At 39.4% G+C, this 12308-nt stretch overlaps 1 protein-coding gene across 1 annotated transcript in view; it reads left to right on the forward strand.

Moving 5' to 3' along the window:
- Window positions 1-12308, forward strand: part of LOC139728750 (uncharacterized) — a 278601-nt gene that overhangs the window by 128062 nt on the left and 138231 nt on the right. The window contains exons 44-52 of the mRNA XM_071639694.1: window positions 651-1129; window positions 1952-2102; window positions 2740-2961; window positions 3255-3438; window positions 4172-4341; window positions 5120-5226; window positions 6062-6251; window positions 8866-9165; window positions 10004-10318. Of these exons, the coding sequence (XP_071495795.1) occupies window positions 651-1129; window positions 1952-2102; window positions 2740-2961; window positions 3255-3438; window positions 4172-4341; window positions 5120-5226; window positions 6062-6251; window positions 8866-9165; window positions 10004-10318 (2118 nt within the window). The remainder of the gene's footprint in view (window positions 1-650; window positions 1130-1951; window positions 2103-2739; window positions 2962-3254; window positions 3439-4171; window positions 4342-5119; window positions 5227-6061; window positions 6252-8865; window positions 9166-10003; window positions 10319-12308) is intronic.

The following is a 12308-nucleotide window of genomic DNA, read 5'->3' on the forward strand; positions in this document are numbered from 1 at the left end:
TCAGAAGTGCAGTGACCTTTGAATACGCTTTGAGTCGCGAGTACACTCGTGCAAAGGTCCATGGGAAAATGCATGTTGTAGCAAAAATCAGCCCATCCTCACCGGTTTAAATGATTGGCCAGTACAGGAATTTTATGGTACATTGACCTGTAAAATAAGTCCTCATTTTACCAACATCTGAAATGTTTTTATTAGTTCAATGACCCCTGCAGTCTTTTTACAGTAGATCCACATGTGTGTTAATGATAAGATGATAGTTTATGCTGTAGATCTCAGCGATATTCCACTTCAAATTTATGAACTACATGTACTACAGAACAATATACTGGTTATGAAATGCTACAATGTGAGCGAAAAGTGCATGTTTATATGTTGACATCACATGAATGTATTGATTTGATTGTCATTGTCATTGTCATTGATCAGTGCCAAGAGAGATAATTCAGTCATGCCCTCGTACGATAAATTGAGTCTGCTGAACTAGGAAGTCATACTGTTTGACTAAACATCATGTAAAGAAGAAATCTCTATAGTATAATGTACACTAGACATGTACTGATACATAATGTACCTGTCTATGAAAAACACAGTAGTTGTCCATACTCTTATGCTTGCAAGTTGTGTTTTCTGTTTTCAATCTATTTGTAAAGGTCACAAAGTGCCTCCAAGGGTGTCATCAACCATCAAGACAAATCGTGAGTTGATTGACGAGCTCCAGTTCACCAACGATGAGCTTTTTGCTCTCGCGAACAACCTGCCAGTGCAAACTAAGCCAGCTGAGGCCACACCGGATGAGACTGTGGTACCGCAGATGCAGCGGGCGGTGCAGTCAGCACCGTTGGTGAGGGCACAGAAGCCCACCACTCAACTGCCCGGCCGGGTATCCGAGACAGTGGCGCCGAGCTACCAGCAGCCGACGCAGATGAAACCATGGCAACCGCCTCCACCTCCCAAGCCTGTGCAGGAGAGCATCATGCCCTCTTACCAGAAGCCTGCTCAGATGTCGCCGATGGACCTTCCGCCGGAACCGATTCAGGTGACGGAGATCATCCTTCCAGACGACGAGGAATCCGGTGACTACCAGATACCGCTTGACCAGCTACCGGAGAGGAGCGCAAAGTCTATCAAGGTCAGAGGTCATAGGTCATATGATTACTGGTCACTCGAAAGCCCGCCGCACACTATGCGACGACTGACAGACTTTGGATCTAGGGGGAATCACAATAGCCTCAGAATAAACACGCTTGTTTATTTCAGATCCAAAGTTGCTTAGTCGTGCGACCAAAAGTCATATAGTGTGTGGCATTCTTTAGGGCGATCTGAGATCAAGTAATGGATATCAAATTGAAATGTCAATGTGCCTAATACAGTTTGTACATGTGCATTGTAGATCTGTAAAGATGAAAATACATGTTTGCAGTATTTCATGTTTTATATCTGTGGCATATCTTCAACTCAGAGATTAAATGTTAGGTGTGTGGAATGTTTGTATGCAAGTGCCGTCTTGATTGTGTATGTAAGTTGTACATGGCAAAATAAAAAAATCCTGGAGTACTTGACAAGCATGGTCATGTAGACTTGCACAATCTTACCCACTCGTTTGTCATACAGTTTAAACCCATATCAATAAATGAAAATATGTCCAACTAAAATGGTGCAATTTAATCTTTTTCTCCTTGTTCAAACAGCTGCTGTCTTAATTGTTGTTCCATTTTCATTAGGGAGTTGGGTTTGAATTTGATCAGGCTGTAATGTAAAACTGCATGTGCTCTTTTAACATTGCCTATGGTGACAGTTATAGTGGAGACTACCTTTCCTGATTTTGTCGTAATCATGACTTACATTGTACAAGGTCAGGAATTCCATTCTGGTCTAGAAATATGTTATGAAAACCTGCTCAGAACAACCTTTTTGCAGTTGATGCATATTGTTGCCATGTGACTTTTTACAGTTGATGCAGCCGGAGTCTAAAGTGACCCCATCTGGAGTCAGACCGGTCAAAGCACCCGTCCCTGCCCGTGAGCCCCCAAAGAAGGTTGGCTACGCCCCTTACTTCACCAGGAAGATAAGAGACCATGCAGTCAAGCAGGGGAGAGCTACACGTAAGTGGATTGTAGCCATCAGGCAGTTTAAAATCCAGATGCTTAGAGAGTATACAACATGCATCACTTCTTTCTTTTCCATGATAGTCCCACTCATTGAAGTTTGATGATGTGTTGCCGTGGTAACTGTATCATATCTGTGTGTGATGGAGCATGGATTGAAGGAAAAGGCTGCACGCAAAAATTAATCGCTGTAAAGATATTAGCAAAACATTTCATGATGTCATTGTTGGGCACCTCACGATACCACTGTGATGTACAATGTATGCTTGTACCTTTTAATAGATGGTGACATTGGTTCTGTATTTGAATGATACAATATTAAAGATATGGAAGGATACGCAGTGGTCAAAATAAGTGTGACCATATCCTGTAAAAACCTGAGAGTGCATGATTTTACAATCAAGTAGAGACTGGACATACAATACATTCTACAAGGTATGCCAAACAAAGCTGCATAGTAAGTCCAGGAATGGCAAATTCGAGCAGAGAAGTGATTGAACAAAACAGCATACATTGTAGTAAGTCCAGGAATGGCAGATTCGAGCAGAGAAGTGATTGAACACCATTCGCAGTCTGTAGCAGGACAAAATGGCAATTTTTAGTACATGGCCTGATTTTCTACATTCTGTCACAGAACTTGACTGTGTGGTCAAGGGTGAACCTGCTCCCGAGGTAGAGTGGTTCAAGAATGACCTCCCCGTCCGTACGTCCAAGAACATCCGAGTGGAATGCGGCGATGAAGGTATATGCATGCTGAGTTTCTACAACATCCAGCCGATCTCCAGTGGTGTCTACACAATCAAGGCCACCAATGAGGTGGGGGAAGCCGTCTGCACGGCTCGTCTGGAAGTCCAGCGTAAGTATCTTCAGGATTTCATGCCGGTATTCTAGATCAATTTATGAGAGCATGCATAAGGCTTGGAAGTTTCAGTGTAATGACACAAGCAAACAGACACATGGAAACAACGTAGCAAAATGAAACCAAAGAAGAAAAATAAATATCCACCTTTCGATATCTTTAGTTTTCCCCATTCCTCTGATTCAGTTTTCACATTTACAGTTCTGCTCAATGTGTCTAAAATGAATAAATAAATAAATGGAAACTGGAGTCGATGACTTACAATCTGTTTCAATCATATCTTTCCCCAGCATCGGAAGAGGAGTTCATTCTCCCCAAGGAGGTGACCAAAGTGTCCAGCAGTGCCATCAAACTGGCCTCTGAGGCGGTCATCCCCAAATTCCTGGAGATTCCGGGCGACAAGAAGGTGGACGAGGGGAAACCCCTTTGTCTGGAGGTTGTGGTGGAAGCCATCCCACAGGCACAGGTTGTCTGGTATGTTGATTGCTTGTTAGAAATATTTTGTGTAAAATGTGTCATGCAAAAAAAATTCCCCAAAACATACTTGAATGTGTCTGTAAATTTTTTATTTGTCATAGATGGTAATAATAGTAATAACAATAATGATATTAGTAATAGTAATAATACATTGTAATTATAGCAATAGCAATGATAATAATGAAAATGATGATGATGAAAATTATGATGATGATAATAATGATGATGATGATGATGATGATGATGATGATGATGGTGATGATGATGATGATGATGATACTACTACTACTATTACTACTACTAGTAATAAAAGAAATAATAATAATGATGATAATAACAATGATAATAATAATAATAATAATAATGATAATAATGATAATGATAATGATAATAATAATGATAATGATAATGATAATGATAATGATAATGATACTGTTACCGATACCGATACTACTACTACTACTAATACACTGTATTAATAGTAGTGATGATGGTTAGAATACTACTTATCATCTTGCAATTATTTTCAGAGAAATAAGAATCATCATTTTTTTTCATCATTTGGAAGAATTACAGGAAAGAAGAGAGCTGATGATAGAATTTTATGTTTAACAAGTTGTTTTGCTGTGGATACAAAGTAATCATAACCTTACCATTATTGTAAGTCTCATACATGTACATTGTACAATGGGGGCCCAGATTATAGTGAACTCTCTGTGACACCAAACAGGTCCAAGGATGGTATCAAGGTCAAAGGTGAACCATACATTGTCAAACAAGAGGGGAAGAAACACACCCTCATCATCCCCAACGCAGACCTGGAGGATGAAGGCATTTTCATCTGCACGGCAACCAACCCCGCTGGACGAGCAGAGTGCATCATTCAAGTCAAGGTCAACGGTGAGATCAAGTTTCTTTTTTTCTTCTCCTTCAGTTTTATCCAAAGTCTCTCGTTCTTTCCATCTCTCTCTCATTCTCTCTCTCCATCTTCCTCTCTCTCCTCTATCTCTGTCTCTTTCTGTTTCTCACTCAGAAAGTTATACATGTCTTCTTTTTTTTAGCTTTCATCATTTTAAAACATGCCCCCCCCCCCCCCCCCCCCCCCACAAGTGCAGTACATTTCCCCTTGTCACACGTTATATACTAGTATGTTTTCTGTTTATTCTTTCTCTTTGGTAATGGATCTCTTCTCTAATTTCTCTTTCTTAGTCAACATCTGTAGATGATGGACTTTCTTTCCCTTCTTCTGTTTCACTTTTTTTTTCTTACCATATTATTTCACAAATTTTGATCTGTGTGTAAAGAAATGGTGATTTAATTTATTGGTATGAACCTCCCTTTTTCAATTATCAAGTTGTCTTCTGTTTCATAGGATCCATAATTTTCATCAATGTCTGCCCCTTTGTCAGGGTCAGGTGAACAGTAAATGAGTGACAATATCTGTACACACACAACCTCATATGTTTCTTCTCTGTTCTTTTATCTGTTTACACGTATTTGGAAAAAAGTCTAGTTATACATTAGATAGGCTGTCTCTGTTGATAAACATTTCATTGAACGCAAACTGTTTCAACACAGAAATGATTTCTCTGCATCTTTTGAGATTTGATTTCTTTGAATGGTTGTCTTGTACAACACTGTAACTCTCCCCCAAATTAAATCATTCTTTTCTCTTCAGAAGCGGAAGAGCCGCCGGAATTCGTCACGCCCCTCCAGAACTCGCGAGCCAAGAAGGGAGCCCCGTTTGCCTTTGAGTGCGTGCTGAAGGGAGATCCTGTCCCTGTGGTATGAGGAGAGAGAACTTTGCATCACCTTTGATTTGATTTGATTTAATTAGATTTGATATTGATCCTTAAAATGTGGTACCTTTACTTTTACCCTCCTCCACTGGAGTACCACCTCCGTATGTGACCTGCTACAACAAAAGGATCCGAAAGTCGATGGAGGTCAATTTGCTGAAAATAACATGACATTATTCCCTTACTTTTCCGCTTTAATTTCATATATAACACAACTATAAATGTTCTTGGGTGTGGAGATATTGGTGATTTTTTGAGACCATGTCGAGTCGTCTAGGAAATGAGCATTTCGACAAAACTGCCTTCAAAGTTTTCTTTCCAATGCAATCATGATCTAGGGGAAGTAAGACAGTTTTCACCCATTGACAATAGAAGGTCTGCTCAGAGCAACCTCCACGATGTTTGTTCAAGCTTAGCGCCAGCGGTCTACACACGACCAATCAGTAACTAGGATGCCACGCACTGACCAATAAGACCACTCTCTTGTTGCTAGAGGTGGAGTCTATCTAATTCCTAATGTTTCACCATGGCCTTCTGTTGTAATGAGGCACATTGCTACACTTGAGTGAGCTTACTAACTTATAACTAGATTAAGTTTGGATGGAATCCCTGGTACTGAATGCCAATGAAAAAGCCTGGCAAGTGGAGCCAAGTGCCTGGGGTTTTAACCCGCTGAGGACGAGTCCTGAGTTTACTCCGGCAAATGTGTATGGGAAATGCGTATTGTAGCAAAATCAGCCCATCCTCAATGAGTTAAAGGGTTTAAAGGCATTTCTTCTCTCTGTCTGAAGTTTGTTTTGATACTTGTTTTCTCACCCAAGGTTGAATGGCTGAGAAACAACACACCGATTCAAACCGAAAACCCAGACTACAAACTTGCGCGCAACACGGAGACTGGCGTGTGTCGCTTGGAGATCGATGAGGTCTTCCCCGAGGATGCCGCGAGGTACACGTGTCGCGCAACCAATGAGGTTGGCAAAGCAGAAACGACGGCCATGTTGTCTGTTTTCGGTAAGTCTTGTTGCAGCCAAAGTTCCGTGTATCGTTGCAAAAATTAAAAAACGCAAAAATTTTCCCCATTTAACCATGAAGTTGTTACTATTCTTTCCCCACTTAAATTGCTGTTTTTTTCTCCATTGAATGTAGTCACAACTTTCTAGGTATTTCTCTGGAACGTAATGGATTCGAGACCACAGTCTTCGCACAATCTTCAACGTACAAGTTTCTGTTTTGTTCTCTGAGCTTCTTTTATGCAATCATTTTGTGCACACCATAATTGTCATATCAATGTCCTTTGTTGCAGCGGTTCTGTGCATTGGGTTTTCAGCTCCTTCTGTGCAGTTTTACCACATGTAATTAACCACACTTCCCTGACTTGAAAAAAGGCTCACCAGCATGGTATGCTGTGTGGAAGAACATTCCGCTGGTTCTGGAGCTAAAGGCTAAAATCTTATTCTTCACCTTCTTGCCAGCATCCAATAATCTCTTCATGCATTTGTGAATCAAAATGCATGAAACTTTTGTGCTGGTTTTAATTGCAGACCATGTGAACAGGCAGCAATGAATGTGACTCTTACATGTAGACAAATCAATATCTAAAGCGTGTTTAATACAATTTAATACAGTTAGCTCACGAGCAAACTTTTACTTCATCTCTTTCAAGTCATTTGCATATTGAAATTATTTACTTTATGCCCTATTCATTCATCAATGCATTTTAGGATATTGTGTTCTGGTATTCAGGAATATGAAGCCCATGCAAATGGAGGAGTTTGGTGTGACATTGATATTGAGCTAGTCTGTCATATGCCTTTTGAAATGTCAGTCAAAAAGAAAGTAAAGTGATTTCTACTGTTACAGCATTTTGAAAGTCTGCTTTTCTGACTGTTTGATAATCGACAATGGGTTTGCTGTGCTGCTGGAATGTCACATTGCCTTTAAATTACCTTTAAAAAAATGAAAAATATTTCTAAACATTGTAGTAATTTCCTTTGTTTGCTTTTATTTTGATTGCTGTGAAATCAATTTGCTGGGAAATGTTTGTAATCAGTGATTCAACAGCAGCATTGCATTTCAAAAAGAACAATTGGCAGACATTTGCTCAGTTTTAGTTTCATGCTGTACTGAAATACTGACACTGTGAATAATGTGACTGCATACATGCTGGGAATACTTGTAGCTACGTAGTGTGCCAAGTGTATGCATCTTGCTTGTATATAACATGTATGCATAGTGTGCAGGCATTTTATGGAATAGTAGTTTCTGAGGCATGCTGTTGATGTTTCGTTTTGAATGCTGTAATAATCGTTTTTGGAATTACAATGAATACTTTATGCTTGATAGAATGCTTTCAACTTGACAGCTATAACTGTATTAAAGTACAATTGTATGCATTCAAATACAAAGTACATGTACAACAGGAAAGGATATACATTTTCACATTGAAAGTTATAAGAATAAGAAGGTATAATGAAAATGTAATTTTTTTTTCTTTATTTAATAGTAAGCATAAACTACATCCTCCAGAATATGTCATTCACTCATCTTTATTGTTGCATAAAAATTTTAGTTTCTGTTTCAAAAGAACATCAATGAAGCTCAAAATGATCACACTTGTACAATATACGAGACATAGCATAACAATAGTACCACCAGCGCATTTAGAGATAGAATTTTCAATCCCTGCAAAAAAAAAAAGCTCTTTCCTTGTAGCCACAGCCATTCGAATTCTTTACCATGACTTTAATAGTGGTGCAAACCTGATTTGGTTTTTGTAGAAATAGACTTCATCATTCTATGTCACACTCAAAATACTGTCACACAGTTTTGCTGAAAGGTACTCCTTTCCAAGTTGATATTGCTACATTGTATATAAGCCCTCAGTGTGTACATGTATACTATACACACTACATATACAGCCATACACTATAGCAAGTTCCCTTTAATTAAAGGCATACATTGTATCTCATCCACAGCCCTAAAAGCCAGAATCTCTTCAGAAATTCTTGGGAGTCCTGAGAATGAATATTGCTTCACTCTTTCTGCAGCTCTTTACCTACTGTAACATTTATGTAAATGAATTCTATCCTTCATTTGTGTCCTACAATTGTATATTCAGAAGTTATAATGAGTCTAATGATACAAAGCTCTAATCAAAGATTATCTTATTGCTAATTTTTCTCTAAAGTTTCACTCTGTAAGCATAAATTGTAATCAATACAGGATTAACTTTATTCCTATACTGTATGCCAAATATGCATTTACACATCCGAACACTATGTACATGTATAATGAAATATCATACACACATGTACTGCAAAAGTGGAAATTCTCACGCACAATCAATGTTTCACACGTGGAAACGTAAAACGATCTATATGTGTTTTCATTTCTATGGAATGAAAATATAAATTACTATTACATATAAAAAGCGAAAAACTTGTGTACTTTTACGTGACTGTGTACTAGTCTTGTGTTGTGTGAAATGTGTGAAAATGTCCACTTTTACAGTAATCAGTATTTCTTTGATGGCACTAACAAAAAATGTATGCTTGTGGGCTTGAATGATATGCACTCTGCTAATCCTCACAAACTTGTAAATGCACATCCCAACCTTTGACCCCAGGCCTCGATGAAGAGGACCTTAGAGCTCCCTCTATCTTATCGCACCCCGAGGACCTCACGATATGTGAGGGCGAGCCCATCAGAGTGGCCTGTTCGGTTGGTGGCGAACCGCCGCTCTTTGTCAAGTGGTTCAAAGACGGTGAACTGCTGGATGAGGCGGGTGAGTTCGCAATCTCGTTCGAGGACGACGTCACGGTGCTGCAGGTCAGCGAATCCTTTGCAGAGGACTCTGGCGTCTATACCTGTCAAGTGTCTAACGCGTGGGGGCGCACTTCCTCCAGTGCAAATGTAACCATAATCGGTGAGCGGTGCCCCCTGCCAAAGTTTACTCCTTCACTACACTTTGTACAAGCCCTAATCTTCCTAATGTCCTTTCAACGATTTCTTACAACAAAAAATATAAATCAATCCTTCTGATCTCTTCATGTTTATTGCTTTGTCACAGTAGTCTTATATTCCTTGATGGATAAAGGCCTTTTCTGGCAGCTTAAAATTTCTTGCATGACTACTGACATACAATGTATATTGGCCAACTTTGAACTGCATTGCAATGCAATCAGTACATAATTTCTCTGATCTCTTTTGCAAAAATTTTAGAGTGCGCTCTAGAAGATTTGGTGCAGAGAAAGTTGAAATCATTTATCACCAAGTACATGGAGTAGCAGTGTGAAAATTGATGTTTGCCTGGGAATGCATTCTTCTAACAATGGCAGTGTCTTTAAGCATGAATTTGTTTAGCGTGGATTTACTGTACACTATCCTAACACATGCTATCTTGCTCTGTTTAGATACTTTTGTACGTGCATGGTTCTTTCTCGGGGGCATACTGACAGTGTGTATTTGTAGTGATGAAGCATTTATTGTATTGTATTGTATTGACTGATAGATGGACATTTATATCAAACTGCAGTGGGTATCACTGACTATGGTAGCTTGCATTCTTTGCTGTGTGCACTGCTGTTTCATTCTTTTTGCGATATTTACACAAGTCATCATGCCATATTTAAATCTCTTTGTTGTAGCTACATTACGAGGCTGTATTTTTCTTTCCACCATGTTGGGCTTTTGCCTTGCCTGTGCTTCTCATCTCTTCCATTCTTTCTCTGATGTAACACTCGTACCCCCCGACTAACCGGTAGATGAAGAAGAAGAAGTCGATGCCGACTCGGACCGACAGGCAGCCTGCATCACCTCCAACCTGAAGCCGACGACGGTCCGCGAGGGGGCGCCATTTGGGCTGGCGTGCTCGGTGCAGGGCAACCCCCCGATCGTGGTGGAGTGGCTCCGTGACGACGAGCCCCTGGAAGTGGGTGGAGAGTACATCATGCAGTTCGAAGGGGGCGTGGCCTCCCTCCGGGTCAACGAGTCGTTCCCAGAGGACTCCGGCGCATACACCTGCCGGGTCTCGAACCCCATCGGCAGCGATTCCTCCACGGCTAAGGTCACTGTTTTGGGTGAGCTTCCCAAGACTAACCTGCCGGCTGTCAGCAGAAATCTGACCTCAGAACCACACCTTTCACTTCCTTCTTCATGTTCCTAGATGTTTAATATCTTGTCAATACAAATCTCCTTCCATTATAACCTCCCACGGAGGGCAAAGTCTTTACCATCCAGTAAATAGGCATGCACTTTACCTCAAAGCTGCCAGCTCTAACTTATTTTACTTTTTTTGCATGCTTTCATAAGAAGAGTTCTTCGTGGTAACCGAAAAGCTTAATACCGTAGGCTGGCCCAAAATAGCAACAGCTAATGCAAGCAAACTGAATTCAGTCTATTAAAATGTGTTTACCTGGAACAAGTGAATTAAGTTGCTGGTTGTTGGCTCCATGGGCCAAGCTTTCAATTCATTTGGACCTTGAACTAAAACAGCCCATTGCCAATTGGGGGTCAAATGAGAAATGTTATAGAAAAAAATTGAGAAGTCTTTAGAAGGTTGGAGTAACCCTTGATATGATTATCAGATGCTGAATATTACTCACCAAATGATTCATTTAATGTAATTTTTGTGCCACTTGAGCTGATAAAGACTTTGCCACATGATGGAAGGTTATTTGTCATTCTCTTTCAGTATCTAGATGTTCTCATCATCCCACTATGTACAAGTACATGTATACCATATATTCAATCTTCTCCTTGCTATGCAAACATGCAGTACACGTGTATATACCCAGTACCATATTTTCATTATACTACTGTATATGCCATGATATTGAGTCTAATTTTGGGACTTCCCAACAATTACAAATGTATGAGTGTACAATGTATGTCTCATTTGTGTCGGGATCAGAGTTTATCTTTTTGTGTGTTGTTAAATTTACGAATTGCACCTGACTCGCGAAATTGGCGAAAATAAAGAGAACCCTCAAAGTATATGGTGTATACAGTATGTACATACGAATATGTATACTATGTACAGTGTATATTCATTTTGTTTGTGTATCATTGCACTGGAGAATGAATGTTTTATGACTCTATTGACCGAATTGTTTCCTCAATGCATGTGATATCGCATGGCTTCAGTGCAGAACAAACCTGCAACCTTTCCAATGAAGTTTTGACTTACAGTAGAAGGCCATTCCGTATCATTGATGTACAGTACCTTATACAATGTACATTGCATACTAAGCAGACATACAATGTACATGTACATGTACTGTATTTGGACACATTTGATCAAACAGAATAGTCAATTGATGCTGCGTCATAACTATTTAAAAAATGTCACAAATGAATCAAACATGTACAACTTGAGTAGTCATGCGGAAATATGAAAATAAGCTCCAAGAATAGAATCTCCATAACTATGGTTGTAATGTAATGTTTACAGAATGGTAGTACATTATATCTTTATCATCATTTAGAATAAACACCAGCATCTTTATTGTCCGATGTATTTTTCTTTGTATCAACTGTAAATGTTGCTGTTGGATTCTTTGCTGAAAATCAAGCAAGGCACAGCAAACAAAAACAAGCAGAAAACAGTGAAAATGAGCGCAACGAGAAATCAAGCGAAACAAAACAAATGAAACTAAACATATACACTGCTTAGAGCCCGATATGTTCAAGGAGTTGGGATTGATCTGTAATGGAACCATGTGATGCCTCTTGTTCATCAGCGTTTCACAGTTTGAAAGTGTGAGCATCGTCTGCTACAAGCGCCTGTTGCCATGCATTTTCATCCTAACGCTTTGCAAATTTGCACACCATTTACAGCTGATATACAGTACTTTCACCATCTGTACTAACATTTAACATTTCATTAGTCTTCCGTATTCATTTCCTTTTTAGACAGCTTTGATTGTTTCATTTCACCTATGTTTTCCTCATTTTCTTTCATTTTCAAGTTTTTTTTCTTTCCTCTATATGAAGGACTGATTTCAGAGACCTGCCCATTTTCTCTCAATTAAATCTTTGTGATTATCTTTTTAGTCCCATCCAGAGTTC

Source organism: Diadema antillarum, unplaced genomic scaffold, assembly GCF_040938485.1.
Source record: "Diadema antillarum isolate AM-2024a unplaced genomic scaffold, OU_Dant_1.0 scf00000019, whole genome shotgun sequence".
Classification (NCBI taxonomy): domain Eukaryota; kingdom Metazoa; phylum Echinodermata; class Echinoidea; order Diadematoida; family Diadematidae; genus Diadema; species Diadema antillarum.